This window comes from Pristis pectinata, chromosome 3 (assembly GCF_009764475.1).
Source record: "Pristis pectinata isolate sPriPec2 chromosome 3, sPriPec2.1.pri, whole genome shotgun sequence".
NCBI lineage: Eukaryota > Metazoa > Chordata > Chondrichthyes > Rhinopristiformes > Pristidae > Pristis > Pristis pectinata.
Window position 1 is genome coordinate 63819535 of NC_067407.1, and position 15335 is coordinate 63834869.

Sequence of the window (15335 nt, forward strand, 5' to 3'; positions counted from 1 at the left end):
TGACCTTTCTCAGAAGCTCACGTCAGGAATTGACTGACGGTGGAACAATGAGGTGTTCAGAGAGCCAAGGGATTAGAGGGAAGTCATTTATGATTAATTTAGCTTTTGAAGAGGTCACCAAGGCATATGAAGTGCCTTTATCTGCACACACCATCATCAGCACACACTATCAGAGGTAGCCTTTTGATCAGGGTTGGAAATTGGGTAGGAAGTGGGAGAGTGTGGAAAAAGGGCAGGAATGCTGGTTGACCCGATGCTGGGAAGCCATCTGGAGTTTTGAGAAGCAAGCACAAGGTTTTTATTATGAACAAATGCAAATCAAAAGCAGGAATATTAGATCAAAGTGCAAACCCATCATGATCCAATTTACGACAAAGCAGTTTCAAGAGAATGGATGGCTTATTCCTGTTCCCATGACATTGAAAACTCACTCAGCAAGCTGCAAGAGGACTTGCAAAGCTACCTCATCAATAGAGGCTATGCTTCATTATTAAATTCTTCAAAGGACAGTGAACCAGGTTTGTTCTTTAATACCAATCCATGGTTTGTATGTGTACTTCTGTATGCAGACAAATGGGACTCATTAATTCCCACACAAAGACAGATGAATATCCATTTTAAACATTTATCATGTTACATTTTGTACTTCATGTATAAATCACAATCTTCAAAAATACTTCTGTAAAAATCCATTTGAAAACTTTTTCATGAAAAGCTTTTAAGTGTAAAAGTTAAAAAATAGTATTCCATCCACTAGTTCAATGTATTCAATAGTCCATCTAATATGAATAAGCAAATTTTTTAGTACATATACATTTAAGACAGTAAAAGATACAATGTCATACAAAGTTAGCTTATTTACATTAATTCATCAGGCTTGTGATTCACAGGCCATTGGTTCTGTAGTTTCAGTGTAGTTGAGTGTGTGGGCTGCACACACAGGTTTTGTCATGTGATTGTCTGTATGAAGTACATCCATCTATAGCACCCAGACATCTACATTTCTAGCTTGCTTTGGGAAAAGGCCAGGAGTTAGAGGTTTGGAGCTTTACTTCACACTTATTGAGGGGGAAGGAACATTTGTGCTGAAGGGTGGGGCATTTAGGCAAGTTAGAGATGCACTGGACAAAAAAATGGATCATGTACTATAACTGCAAACACATGAATTCAGACAAGAATAAAAAGGATGACTTGGTAAAATACTTCTGTTTTGTGTGTTCCCTTTACATTAATTTGGAGTTTTTGTGTCTAATCCTGAAAAAAAAAATTGGCTGAGAAGACAATTGTAAAATCAAAATAATATGAATCCATTGATTAATAATCAATTGGCATTTTCAAAGGATTGGACAATGTAAAACAGGTGGATCTTTCTTGGTTGTTTTCTCATTAGGCTTCTGAAGATTGTTCAGATTGAAGAGCTCAGTGTTTAGCTCAAGGATTTAAAGTGCAACATTCCATTGAGGGGTAAAAACATCTGTACTAGAATATAATCAGAGGGATGGAGAGTGTGACTGATCCTTAAACAGCCTAAAGATTTATTATAAATTACTTGGGCATAGTTGTACTTCAAAGAAAACTTGCACAAGGTTGGTTTGGTGTGGCATCACAAACCATTCAGCTGTTTGAATATAAATTCCATTAAACTGGATTCATTTCTCGATATGGGCTTTGTTATATTTGCAAAAACTAAGTGAAAGATATTGATTTCAGACTTATGATTCACTTATGGAAAGTGCTATTCAGCCAAAAAATTAAAAATCTCAAATTATAAAACCCACCACACCCCAGGATCAACCTGCTTTCAACTAGTGTCATATGTTAGGTTTCCAACACTGGTCTTTCCAGCAGCTGGAGTAGGGGTAACCACTAGCCATTTGATTCACAAACTTCCGGCTAGGTTGGCACCAAAATAGTCAATGCATCAACAGCTGTGTATTACTGTATAATTGTTTATGTTGGAGGGGCTTAGCATGGAAGAGGGTAAGGACAAGGGACTGGCAGTCATGAGAATGTACAATTCAGGTCAATAAGCTAAAAATAGAAATGTCTATTAGTGCTAAAGCATTTTTCGAATGGAACCAGAAAGTTACTGTGCTTACTTTCACGTTATCCAGCAAGTCTTTTCTTGACCTGTTTCAGCTGCTGTATACGGAAGGCAAGTCCCAAAGGTTGAAGACCTACCTTTACTATTCTCTTAACAGCACACACCCTTTAATCCAGTTATAATCCGTCACAAACAATTCACAGACCAATGGGTGAGACATACCTGACAGAAACCCTCTGCTTCCTTTCAATGCTTTTTTTGTCTAAATTTCAATGGTTTTTTCTACACACATTTCACAGAAAATACAGAACCCTAACTTTTTCTCTCAAAAATTAATAATATACATTATGCGGATATAAGTCATGAAAGAAATCTGAAACTCCAGGGTGCAGATGGAACTTAAGCAACAATAAAGGACAGCCTCTGGACATCTTATGCAGCAGTAGAACAAGCCCATGAGACAAGATTTCTACCTCAAATCTCTTAATTACCACAAAAAGAATCCAAGTATCTGTAGAATTAACAGCTTTTAGATTTTTCTTTGTGTTTCATAAGTGCACTGAAATGTTTCAACTCCCATGACTTTACTTCTTAATGTGGGATCCTTCAATTTAACACTGTGTTTCTTCATCTTAGTATAAAGTACAAATTTTTGAGGAAAAAGTTAGAAGTGGTTCAAACATAAAAAGAAATTAATTCAGACCCAGAAGCTGGCAAGATTTGTTCAACAAACAGCTTTAGGAAGAAAAGGCGACGGATACCCAAACGGAGTCAATGTCACCCAAGGCTCAGCTCAGGACAGAATGTGGAGGAGAACATTTGTTTAGGTCTCTGTCCTTCTGCAGCCTGAGGCTTTGCTCAAACTTCTGACCATTCCAAGGTTTGGCAGGTTTGCGCACTTTTGGAACAAGCGTAACATCAGGCCGACTGCCAGTTGTGCCACCTCACCTGACCAGAGATCAACATGACACAATGTCAGCAGGTGGGGAAATTACCCTGCAAGGAAACAGTCTCACAAATTACACACACAATTTCCTTATGCATAGTGGGTGGGTAGACTGAGAAAATTGTCCCCATAAAGGTCTCAGTCATGGATTTTTAGACTGTGGATTGCCCATGACAATTTCTTATTGTAGCAGTGAAAAAGTCTTAATGTTATACACCATTTATCACTTCACATGAGCTTCCAGCCTGGTATATGCACTCTAACAATCCCTGCAACATCTTAACAGAGATACAGGAATCTAGATTGTATCATATTCACATTAAAGGAATTAATTGCCCCAGACATTCTACTCTTTGTAGGGCTCTCACTGGACTGTAGAAGATTGACAGATCTGAATCCCATACTCTTGCTAAGCACCGTGTCTTGCAGATGACTGTCTAGAGAATGACAATGCTCAGATCAGGAACAATCTTCTACACCAACCCACTACACAAGGGTGCCCAATATATTCTAAAAAGCTTATTTCACCATGAGTCCTCATCATTACATTCTTGTTTACAAATTGCTGCATAATCAAGGGCAGCTGAAGACAAATTCATGGGTGGAGTTCTCTTAAATAATATATATTTTCTGAGGAACTGTTCCTGTGATCAAAACCTAGCAGATATTAGAGAAGACATCAAGTTTTAAGTTTGCTTCTTCAAATGAAGCCAAGAATCTGTTGGTGAATCCAAGTAATGGATTCACTGGAAATGTTATACTTCAGAAGACTTGCATGACAAAGGAATGATTAAAAAATTTATGCCTATCTGATTTTAAAAATTAATATAAAAACAGATAACAATGCTCAGCTATCCCACTTGTCCACCCCTTTGCTATGTTGTTGCTGGCTAAAGAAGGCATTGGTACAAATTTACGTGAAGGCACTATATTCAGAAATACAAGTGCCACGAACAAGCAGCAACTAGCAATGGAGGGGAGTCTGAACTACTGGATTACAGCATCTACCTTCTCCCTTCCCACCCCCAGCCCCGAAAACAAAACAAAAACTGCGGCAAGGTTGCATTTCCTTCAACGACGGGATTTCTGAGTTGCGTTATCAAGACCCGCCATGTGATACTGGCGTCACAATTGGCTGTGCAACACAAGCACCAACTTCAGCTTGGTGTGCCCCCTACATTGGAGAAGGGTGACACTGGCGATGATGTGTGCCAAGTTCGCCTTCACTGGGCCATGCTGCTGAAAGGGAACTTTTTAAAAAAAAACTTGAGCCACACAGACATGCAAACAGGCAGTGACAGTGATTAAAATAAATAAAACCCCCAAAAGCACAACAATACGATGTCAGGTCTCTCAAGTCCAAGGGAGCTGATCTTAGACTCAATAGGGACAGTTTCTCCACTTCTGTCCTCTGCTCCCCACAACAGTGAAGGGAAATCTCCCAGGCAGAAGTTCAAGGAATTCTTCTTCCTTCATTTCAGGCAGTCAGATAGTCTTTTCTCCTCAGCTTGGTCCACTATGTGCTCAGGCAAACACCTGCATGTTGCTCCTTTGCTGCTCAGGCACGTGCGAGACCTGTGGCCGCTGCCCGATGGGGGCTGGGCTGGGTGTGATGTCGGACCAGTCAGACGTGGAATGCGGAGAGGAGCTGGACCACTGATCGGGGGACTCGGGGGAGGGCGTCAGGTACGGGTGCTCGCTCTGGAGGTGGATGTTGTGGTTCGGGGTATTATCTGTCGCCGAGACGTAGCTGTGCTGAGATGGAGGGGTGGGGTACTTGTCGATCTGCACTGAACTCGGCAGCTTGTGATAAGCCGGCAGGGTGGTCTGTGATGCCTGACCCTCTTGGTTTGTGGATAGCATGGAGTTGTTCATTTGGCCATTCGGCAGCCGGATGATCTCAGACATCTGGTGCATGTTGCCAACAGGCGCTGGCGTCATCGAGCTGCAGTAAGGTTGCCCCTGTGGCTGTGTTATTTGAGAGTTCTGTGGCATTGCTGGCTGTGACGTGCTATTATTCATAGACTGGTAAGCCAGTAACTGTGGCAGCTGCTCCCTCACCATGGTCATGTGCATTGAAGGCATGTTCGGCTGCAGCACCCCATTCTGTTGTTGGATGTTGGGGTATGAATTAGAGACTTGGTGCAGGATACCCAGTAATGGGTTGTACTGGGAGGTGGTGATTCCCATTTGATTCATCCAATCTTGCTGCATGTTCATGTGTCCGACCCGGCCCAAAGACAGTCCCAGGTTGGAGCTTTGCCCAGCGATGGAAGGGTGTGACATGGAGGGGAAGACCTGGCTCAGGACCGAGTTAGAGCCCACGTTCATACCCTTCATTTCATTTAGGTTTGAGAAGGACATTGCCAGTTGGCTCTGCACTGGAATAGAAGGGTGCAGAGATGCTGCCGGTGATTGCTGCAGAACCCCCGATGATGTAAGTAGAGGTGGAGATGTGGTGGACAAGTAGGTGTGTGGAGATTCCAGTGATTCGACTGGCGACAGAGCCACTGAACTCTCCACAAGGGTCTCCTTACCATTGCCAACGGATCGTTTCCGCCGTCTGGCTTTTGCCTCCTTGGAGTCTTTGGCATTGCCCGGAGCCAAGCTCTTTGTGCTAGGCTTTCTGGCTTTCTTGCCCGTGGGGGTCAGCTTGAGGCTGGAGCAGGAGCCGCTGGTCGGGCAAGTGGCGGGGGACATGGTGGATCCCATCATCGGTCCACCCAGGCCCTGTGGACTCCGGACCAGGTTGTACTCATCCAGCAGCTGCACGATGTCGTGGTGCATTCGCTCCTGGGCGATGTCCCGGGGCAATCTGTCCATGTGGTCCGTGATGTCACGGTTGGAAAAGTGGTCCAGTAGAATCTTGGTGGCCTCGAAGCTACCTTCCCGTGCAGCAAGGAACAAGGGCGTCTCCTCCTGCAGACAGAACAAGAGTTTATAGATAGAGCAGTTTTACACTTGTCTAACCAAAGGAAGTGAAATTTAATTTTTTTTAACCAGGCTCATTATACGTAAATGGGGCGGAATTCATCCTCCACAGGGAAGCTGACAACAAAGCAATGAAATTCAGTTTTGGAGACACAAGAGACTGCGGATGCTGTAATCTCCAGCACTTTTTGTGTTGCTCCGGATTCCAGCATCTGTAGTCTCTTGTGTCTCCATTTGCCATTCCAGTGCAAAGTTTCTTCAAGGTATGCCCACTTAGAAGAAGTTTTCCTCCTCTCTTCATAGGAGTTCTTTGAGACTTTCTCTCACTGCTCCCCCTGTGATCTCTGCTACTCTCCTGCTCTTCGACCATGTGCTCACCCAGACTCGCTCCCTCACCTGGATCCACCCATCACCTGCCAGCTCTTGCTCCACCCCTTCCCTCCACCTTTTTATACTGGCGACCTCCCCCTTTCTTTCAAGTCCAGAAGGAGGGTCTCGATTCTAAATGTCAACTGTCCATTCTCTTCTGCAGATGCTGCCTAACCTGCCGAGTTCCCAGCACCATTTGTGTTGCCAACACAGTTTTGCCAACAGTTCCAAAAAAAAGTCAGGATCAGGAGCTGTACTGCGTCACAGCCTCCAGTGGTGTTTAACCAGAAAACCCCTGTGTTACTGTTGTTACTGAACAGACCACAGTAAAAGTTGTTACAACTGAACTTTCTGATCCCCAGGATAGGGCAGATTACAACAAAATTCTGCTCCAAGAAACCTATAAATAGGAGAATTTTGTTCTCAAACCTGATCCAAAGCGAGATCTGAATAGGAACCAGGACAAGGAACAGGAGTAGGTCACCCGGTCCCTCAAATCCTGATCCTCCAATCAACAAGCTCATGTTTACCTCAACCTCATATTCCTACACCTCTTGATTTCTCTAACATCCAGAAATATGTTCCCTGCTTTGAATGAACCTAATGTCTGAGCCTCCACAGTCCTCTAGGGGAGAGAACTCCAAATATTCATCACCCTCTAGGTGAAATCTCAGTCCTAAATGGTCTACTCCTTGTTCTGAGACCACGACCTCTGGTTCTGGACACTCAGCCAAGAGAAACATCTGCCCCCCATTAACCTTGTAGAGCCCTCTGAGAATTTTATATGCCTCATTCTTGTAAACGCTAAACAGAGGTTTAGCCTACTCAGTCTCTCCTGATATGACTGTCCCAACATCCTAGATACAAATCGGGTGAATCTTCACTGCACTCTCTCTACAGGAAGCATGTCCTTTTCCAGGCAAGGAGACCAAAACTACACACAATACCCGTCACTGGGGCCCCATATAATTGTACTATGGCATCTTTTCTTGCACTCATATCCTCTTGCAATGTAGGGCAATGTACCTGTGGCCTTCTTCACTGCCTGCTACACCTACATGTTGGTTTTTGGTGACTTGTGTAAAAGGACACTCAGGTTCCTCTGAACATCAACATTTCTGAATCTGTCACCATTGAAGAAAATACTCAGAATTTCCAATATCCGATGTCAAAGTGGACAACCTCAGTTCCACATTGTTCTCCACCTGCCATGTAGTTGCCCGCTCACTCAGAGTGCAAGCTCTTACTCCATCTACTTGCCTTGGTCCTGAAACATGTAACACCCTTGGCCCATGTAATAATTATTTTCAGTTCCGAAATCTTCAGTCGAGCCCTACACAAAAGCCTCAGCAACATTCTGGGTTTTCCATCATGCTCACTCCAATTAGAAAGTCATGCTGATATTGTGAACTTATCCAACCAATGTCTTATTAGGAAGAGTGCAGGAAGGATGAGCTGTGACCTGCTTTCTTTCTCTCAGCCTTCTGTTCCACATTTAAGACCATGCCAACATCCCTTTTGTAACAAGGTGCTGTTTGGTGGGGGGGGGGGGGGGGGGGGGGGGGGGGGGGGGGGAGTGTGAGAGACAGGGTAGGAAAGATATTGGGTGTGCAGGGAATAAAAATGACATGATTATGGGGGCCTGGGGAGGTGGTTAGGCAAGGTTCCATATTGGTGGGAAATAGCAACAGAGACTTTCAGTTATCCATGGTCTATGTTAATAGCTGGAACAAAGAAAGATAATGAGAGGAGAGTGTGTGGGATCTATTGAGAGGAGAGTGTGTGGGATCTATTGACAGGGAATGGGACATTAGGAACCTGCAGCACTCCAGCATGGGAATGTGTCATCTATACCCAAACTAGGAGGCGAGTTTAATGCAGACACTTTATTACCTTGTTGTCCTGCATGTCCTTGTTGGCTCCGTTCTTTAGCAGGGCCCGGGTAGCATCCACATTGTTAACAGCTGCTGCCCAGTGAAGTGCTGATTTACCTGGTAGGACAACATCAAAGCAAAAGTGTTAAAGATAGTCATTCCATCCAGAGAACAGTGCCAAATCTGAACCAACTTTGAGCTCACACAATAGAACAAGAGTCAGATGTCTTATGAACCTGGATTGAGACATCTTCATGTGGAGTCCACTCTTTTGCCATCTCGTCCTACTCCACTCTCCCTGAGAAAGATTCCTACTGTGTGTTCTTTCACTCCAACTGTATCTCGCATACTTACTATATTTTCAGTGGCCAACACTAATACACTCCTATCGACATTGCTGATTCAAGTAGGTGAAAAGCTGAGAGTTTAGGTGGAAGAGATATCTGTAAATGCTCTTCTACCCCATATGTGGACTTCAAACAAGATGCTGGAGGAACTCAGCAGGTCAGGCAGCATCTGTGGAGGGAAATGGACAGTCGATGTTTCAGGCCGAGACTGAGAGATAGAGGGGAGGTAGCCAGGATAACAAGGTGGACTGAAGGGATGGAGCAGGGGATAGGTGGATCCAGCTGAGGAGTGGTGATGGGCAGATGGAGGAGGAACTTACAGTTTTATAGGCAAGAATGGTAATCCAACAGTAATGGGCTTTGTTTGTTTATAAAGGGGTACAAGGGGAAGAAAGGCTCATCTAATGTATGAGAAAAAGGTGCAAACTGGGGCTCAGCAACTGGCCCACTTTTAGAGAGACGGGTCGGCCTCATCATGAAAGGTGCAAGATTTCCCCATTCTAAAGAACCATCCAATTAATGAAATAAGCTTTGTGGTCACCGCTGCGAGGTTGAAAATGCAGCAGCCAATTTACTGCTCTCTGGGTACTGCTGCATTCATCCAGTCCAGCAGAGGATGTTCTATCACACTCCTGGCTTGAGCCTTCCAGATGGTGGGAAAGGCTTTGGATTATCAGGAGGAGAGTCGGTCTGCAGGATACCCAGTTCATGACCATTTTGATGCACACCCCACTACCCACCCACCCAGTGATAATGGAGATTCTGTGATTACAATTCTGTTCAAAGCCAAAGGGAGGTTGGTTAGACTCTCCCTTACTGCAAATGGTCTTTGCCTGAACCTTACATGGCGTGAATGTTCCTTGCTATTTCTCAGGCCACCCCTGCATGTTGACCAGGCCACGCAGCTTGCATGAATTGGCTGCTTTGTTGTCCGATGAGATACCAATGGAATTGAACACTCTGCAATTCTCAACAAACATCCATAGTTTTAACATGATAAAGAAAAAGTCATTGGATGAGTCAGCTAAAAATGGATGGGACCAAGACAGCACCCGGAGCAGTTCCTGGAGTCATGACATTGATTGCCAACAATTCCAGTGACACCAAAGGTACCATGGGATCTTTTACTTAGAGCTGAGAGAGTGTACTGAGCCTTGGTTTAATGTATCACCTAAAAATTGACACCAACAATGCTGTGCATGGCCCTTGCACCTTATTGTCTGCCTGCACTGCACTTTGTCTGTAACTGTAACACTTTATTACGTATTCTGTTACTGCTTTTCCTTCTTGTACTATCTCCATGTACTTATGTATGAAATGATCTGTCTTGATGGCATGCAAAACAAAAGCTTTTCACTGTATCTTGATACATGTGACAATAATAAACCAATTACCAATTAATGTTCTGAAGTGTCAGCCAACATATTTGTGCTCCGATCTCTGGAGAGAGGACTTCAACCATAACCTTGAGTCAGAGAGGTCAAGACCAAATGACACCTAGTCCAAACACTGTGGGTTCAGGACTCACTCCAGAGACTTGAGACTACATTGCAGGCTAATGCTGTAAAGCCGTCTTCCACACAAGATATTAATCTGAAGCTCCAAAAACACTCTCAGATGGATACACCTGAAGCAAGAGTTATGGAATTCCTATCAATGTTTATCACTCAATTAGCATCAGTAAAAATTACCTGGCTATGCACTTCATCACTGAGCACAAAGTGGCTGGTGTGTAAAGCCAGTACACTTCAATAGGCAGTTTATGAGATGTAATATGGTTTGGCGCAAATTGAGCTTGTAAAAAGTGCTGCCTAAAGCTTTCTCCTTGAACCCCATGTTTCTCTTACCATGGTCATCCACAGCATTTACATCAGCGTGGCAATTAATCAGCTCAACCACCATGCCCTCAACCGCAAGGCGTGCAGCCAGGATCAGAGGAGTGGTACCATCATTCATTCGGCAATCCAGGTCCGTGGCTCTGTTCCGAATGAGAATCTGGATCAAGAGAGAGGGACAGAGAGGCTCATCAATTCAACAGCGAGTACACCCTTTCCTTGGTCCCATCCCATCACCCATTCCTCTCTCACTGATCTACCAACCCATCCCAGCACTACAGAAAAGATCAAAAGGGACCAATTTATTTCGTTAACATCCATCTGTAAATTCACACTCAAAATTTTAACTGTAGCAGCAACTGGAACCATTAATAATGCTGTTATATTATGTTTACTCAAGCTGTTTAAATAAAATTCTCAGAGTCTGACACCATATTTTCCATGATTTTCTTTCTGACAAAGGATAAATTACATTGTAAATCAACATTCCCACAATTGCATTCTCTCAAAGCTGTGTAATTTGTACAAATGAAAGCTCAACTTGTAACTTCAGTTTTGATGAATTGCTAAGATGGAGAACATGAATGGTGCATTTTTATTCACCTCCATCATTTAGTGGATTTAATACTGGCTTTAATATTCCCACGTGTGCTCGTGCAATTCCCAGGAAATCTGGGTTCAAGACTGGTGCAAACTTTACAAAGCAAACCAAGAAACTTCTGGCTGTTAGCACCACAAACTGGAACACTCAGCAACTGGAATATTCACACCGAGCGACAGGGGGAGAAAAGGCACAGTAAAACATAACGTAATTCTAATCAGGAGTTTCCCTTCAATGTCATTAAGAAACATGGGTTTCTCTCCACACCCACAGATTAGCTGTTCTTATTTTATCCAGTGTCCATCATATCAGCTCCCTGGCTACAAGAGGCTGCCCTTACCCACCTGAAACACCCCTTGAGCATCGGCTGCCACAGCTGCATGGAGCGGCGACCGACCCATGTTGTCCTGGGCATTGGCATCCGCGCCTGCATCGAGGAGGCACTTGGCTGCGTCTGCTCGAGCATAGCGTGCTGCCAGATGGAGTGATGTCTCTCCAGTCCGGTCAGTCTGGGAATGGAGGCTGGCGCCCTGATAGATGAGGTCAGTGATGGCATTGGTCGATGAGTCCTCAGCATCCTCTTCCAGTTCGATTCCTGTGTCCAGCCCACCACCACGGAGCGATGCCAACATAAGAGGCGTAAAACCATCTGGGACCGAAACAACATACAATATCAACTCAAGGATTGATGGACATCCAAAAAGATAACTGTAATATAAAGACTTCACAGGTGGGAAGCAGGTAATTTAGTCCAACTGGTCTATCAGGCTTTATGTTCCACATGAGCCAACCTCCCACCTTCTTCATCCAAACTTAACAGTATATTGTTCCACTCTTTTCTTCTACCTAGTTTCCCAAGTTCTTCTCTTTGATTCACCTCAACTAAAACATGTGGCATTAAGTTCAACATTCCAAGGACATCTGTGTATAGAACTTGAGAGAATACTTGATATATTTGTGGCTTCCTGCTTTTGACCCATTAGTGGAAACATCATCTCTATATATCAATCCTATTATGTCTCCTCGTAATTTTAAACGGCATCAGGTCATCTATTCCAAGAGCCAAACCCAAATCAATCATTCATGACACCGGTATCACTTTTGTTCCATAATCCTTGTAAAACCTGTTTTGCACCACTTTCTGCCACTAGGAAATCCTTTGGTAGCAACTTCTCAGCTTGCAAGTCCTCTTCCTCTCAGAATAAATACCATGTTTTTTTATTTCTAAATTCAGGGACAACATAAAGATTTACAGTTTATTTCCTGATATCTCAGGCTGGTAGTTAGAAATGATGGGGAAAATCAGGTCCACAGATTTGACTCTTTACTCTGCTTATCTTAGTTTGTTGGCACCTACTTGGAGGCAAAGCTCATTCACAAAGACAAACGTTTGTAATTACCTATCTGAAATATTAGAATATAAACCATAAATCTTGAAGCACGAAATGCAAACATTACTGCTTGGGTTTATAACAAGTGGTCCTATCCATACCTGGACCTCTCACATTAACATCCATGCAGTTGGCATCCTGTTCTCCTTGGGGTGGTGTCAGGGCTAGGGATGGTGTTAACCGAATGTCAGCTGCCACCAGGTGCTGTTGTGTCCATGGCCGATGGTCAACCTGGTCTTTATTCTCTGAGAGCAGGGCCTGATCTTCAGTCTGTGAAGAATAGAGAGAGCCTGTTATCAACACACGAACAGACCCCTATGTATAACCAGGAGCACTGTAGCTGGGAGATATTGAAGCTGCAGATAATTATATATAAAGAGCAACTGAAGCATAGCATCCAGATGTGATAAAAGGAAAAGTACAGGAGGTGGAAAGTAACAGAAAGATATGCTGACATGATTGAATGAGAAATGGTGGGAAATCCTGTGTAGCGTACTCAGCAGCGCAACTGTTGGGCCAAATGTCTGGTAACTATGTTGTAAATTCCATGTAAATGGCAAACCAGAAACTCATTTGATCAAGGGGTGAGGTGCACAGGAGGAAAAGCAAAGGCAACAACAAGCTTCAGTAAGCAACTTCAAACTTTTTTCAGGAGCAAGACAGTTCAGAGATACTTTTGCAATCAGGGAGCTGTTATGCTGTATCTGTCTGTTGGGGACTGCACTGGATATACCAGATTACAATTTGAGGGGTGATTATCATACAATAGACACAAGGTTATGTTTGATTAAATCATGGGAGCCAGACCACCAGTGGCCGTTTCTGTGGCATATTACCATCACCACACCCATTACATGATCAATAGCTTTGGACTATCACTGTTTCCACCCAATCTTCTCACTAGTATGTGAAAATGTATGCATTGGGAGGCCAGGGACCTGGATAGCTTAATCTGAACGTCGAGACTCCATGAGCAGATGTGGTCCACTTACAACCGTTCAGGTCTGGCACAGAGACTTGCACTCCTCCACTATCACTCCCATTCATCAAGGCACCACAGCGGTTACCCCACTGGGTTCTCGACTAGTGTTTGGTCTACCCTTTGACTTTGCAAACCCACCTTGGGTTTCTTTGCCTCTGGCCCTCCTTCGTCCATCCACTGCTCATTCTGGTTGTCATCGCACACGCTGACATCAGGCACTTGCCTTGAGAGATTCCTAAGCAAAAATGAAGCACACTTTTTGCATTAGTTTTGATACAATGATAGGGGGTCAGTGTCCTTTTGGCGTAGATTAGAGGAGGAGTCACATTTTGGAATATTTAGTCAGTCTACCTCCAACAACAGTCATGTTCTGATTGAGCTTGTTCTAACTTGTGGCTAGTGAATCAAACTCTCTCCTGAAGGAGGGAGAACACAATAGTCCATGGAGTCAAAAGCACCCAGACAGTCAAAACCAGGTGGATGGGAATGACAGGTTATCCAGCGATATTGCTGGATCAAGCTACACCCTAACAGAGCAACAATCTGCTGGAGGAGCTCAGTGGGTCAAGCCGTAGGTGTGTGTGTGCGCTTGAGAAGAGGGGGGAAAGAATTATCAACACTTCAGGTCGAAACCCTGCATGTACGTCCTGATGCACGGTTTTTTAACTCAAATCATCAACACTTCTCTCTCTGCTCCACCCCCCCACCTGCTGAGCTCCCCCAGCAGATTGTTTGCTGCTCCATTTGATTCCAGCATCTACAGTCTCTGGTGTCTCAACAACCTAACAGAGGTCAGCCAAACACAACATAATGCTATCAGCCAATGTCTCATTGAGGTCTGACACTACTGCACTGCAAAGGAAACAAATAATATACTATTTCAAAATGCCATGATGCCACCATGGTTTAACAGGCACTGCTTTAGCTAAAGGTTTATAACTCAGATCTGAACACAATCAGGAGCTCAGTCGATCAGGAACAATGCCAGGTCCAGCACAGCCAGAACTGCCAATCAGCTACATCATGGCTGATCTGTACTTCAATTCCTCTCATTTGGCTTTATCTCCCATCCCTCAGTGCCCTTATCTAACAAAAATGTATGTTTCTTCAAAACTTTAATTTGCCCAAGCCCCAGTCTTATTGGAGGTGGGGCTGGATGGAGGGATAAGGAAAAACAAATTGATAAAGCTCAGAGGCATCCTGAAGTCTCGGAGAGTCCTACAAAATGAAAAGTTTTCTGTCTATGCCTCAACTTCACCATCCTCCTTTCAAAGACATCCTATTTTTCTTTCTATAATGTCCCATAGAAGGGATTCAAGTGGCCGCAGTTTACCAACAGTTCTGAAGCACACAGTATATGAAGTGTTAGTCAGGTAGGCAAGTGTTAAGGCAACATTTTGGTTTCGATTATAGATTGGTCAACATGTCACATCCCCCACATACAATATGCTGCATATAGTGGGAAATTAACCCCAGTAAAAGTGAACAGCAGGAGAAACGGGTCCTTCAGCCCCCCCCCCCCGAATCCATGCTGATATCAATCATCCATTTACACTAATCCTATATTAATCCCATTTTATTCTCCTCACATTCCCATCAACTCCTCCCAGATTCTACACCTCACCCACACACTGGAGGTGATTTACGGTGACCAATTAACCTACCAACAACACTGGTTTGGGATGTGGGATTTGTGAGAGAGAATGGGTTGCAGAGAAGTAATGAGATTGATGAGACTGCTCAGGTATATCAAACTCAATGAACTGAACAGTAAGAAAATGAGGAAAATAATGCCCATCTAACAAACCTGGTGTCCACTTTACGCTAAGTGACTGAGATCAATTTCACGTACGTTTAAATGCATCTATTTTCATTTATCCTTCAACTATCCTGGAAAGAAAATTCACCATGTTCTACTGGGAGAAACTGACTGGCATCATCTCAATCTTGGAATTTATTTGCACCAACACTCAATGTTCCAGCTTTCTCACATATACCCATTTCCACTGCTCCCT

General features: G+C 43.8%; 1 protein-coding gene across 1 annotated transcript in view; it reads right to left on the bottom strand.

Moving 5' to 3' along the window:
• Positions 1 to 505: 505 nt before the first annotated feature.
• The window catches only part of LOC127567716 (neurogenic locus notch homolog protein 2-like), a 152077-nt gene continuing 137247 nt past the window's right edge, over positions 506 to 15335 (bottom strand). Inside the window, exons 29-34 of the mRNA XM_052010682.1 lie at positions 13459 to 13555; positions 12440 to 12608; positions 11292 to 11596; positions 10359 to 10506; positions 8184 to 8281; positions 506 to 5909 (exon numbers count right to left, since the gene is read on the bottom strand). Coding sequence (XP_051866642.1) covers positions 4515 to 5909; positions 8184 to 8281; positions 10359 to 10506; positions 11292 to 11596; positions 12440 to 12608; positions 13459 to 13555 — 2212 coding nt within the window. The 3' untranslated portion in view covers positions 506 to 4514. The remainder of the gene's footprint in view (positions 5910 to 8183; positions 8282 to 10358; positions 10507 to 11291; positions 11597 to 12439; positions 12609 to 13458; positions 13556 to 15335) is intronic.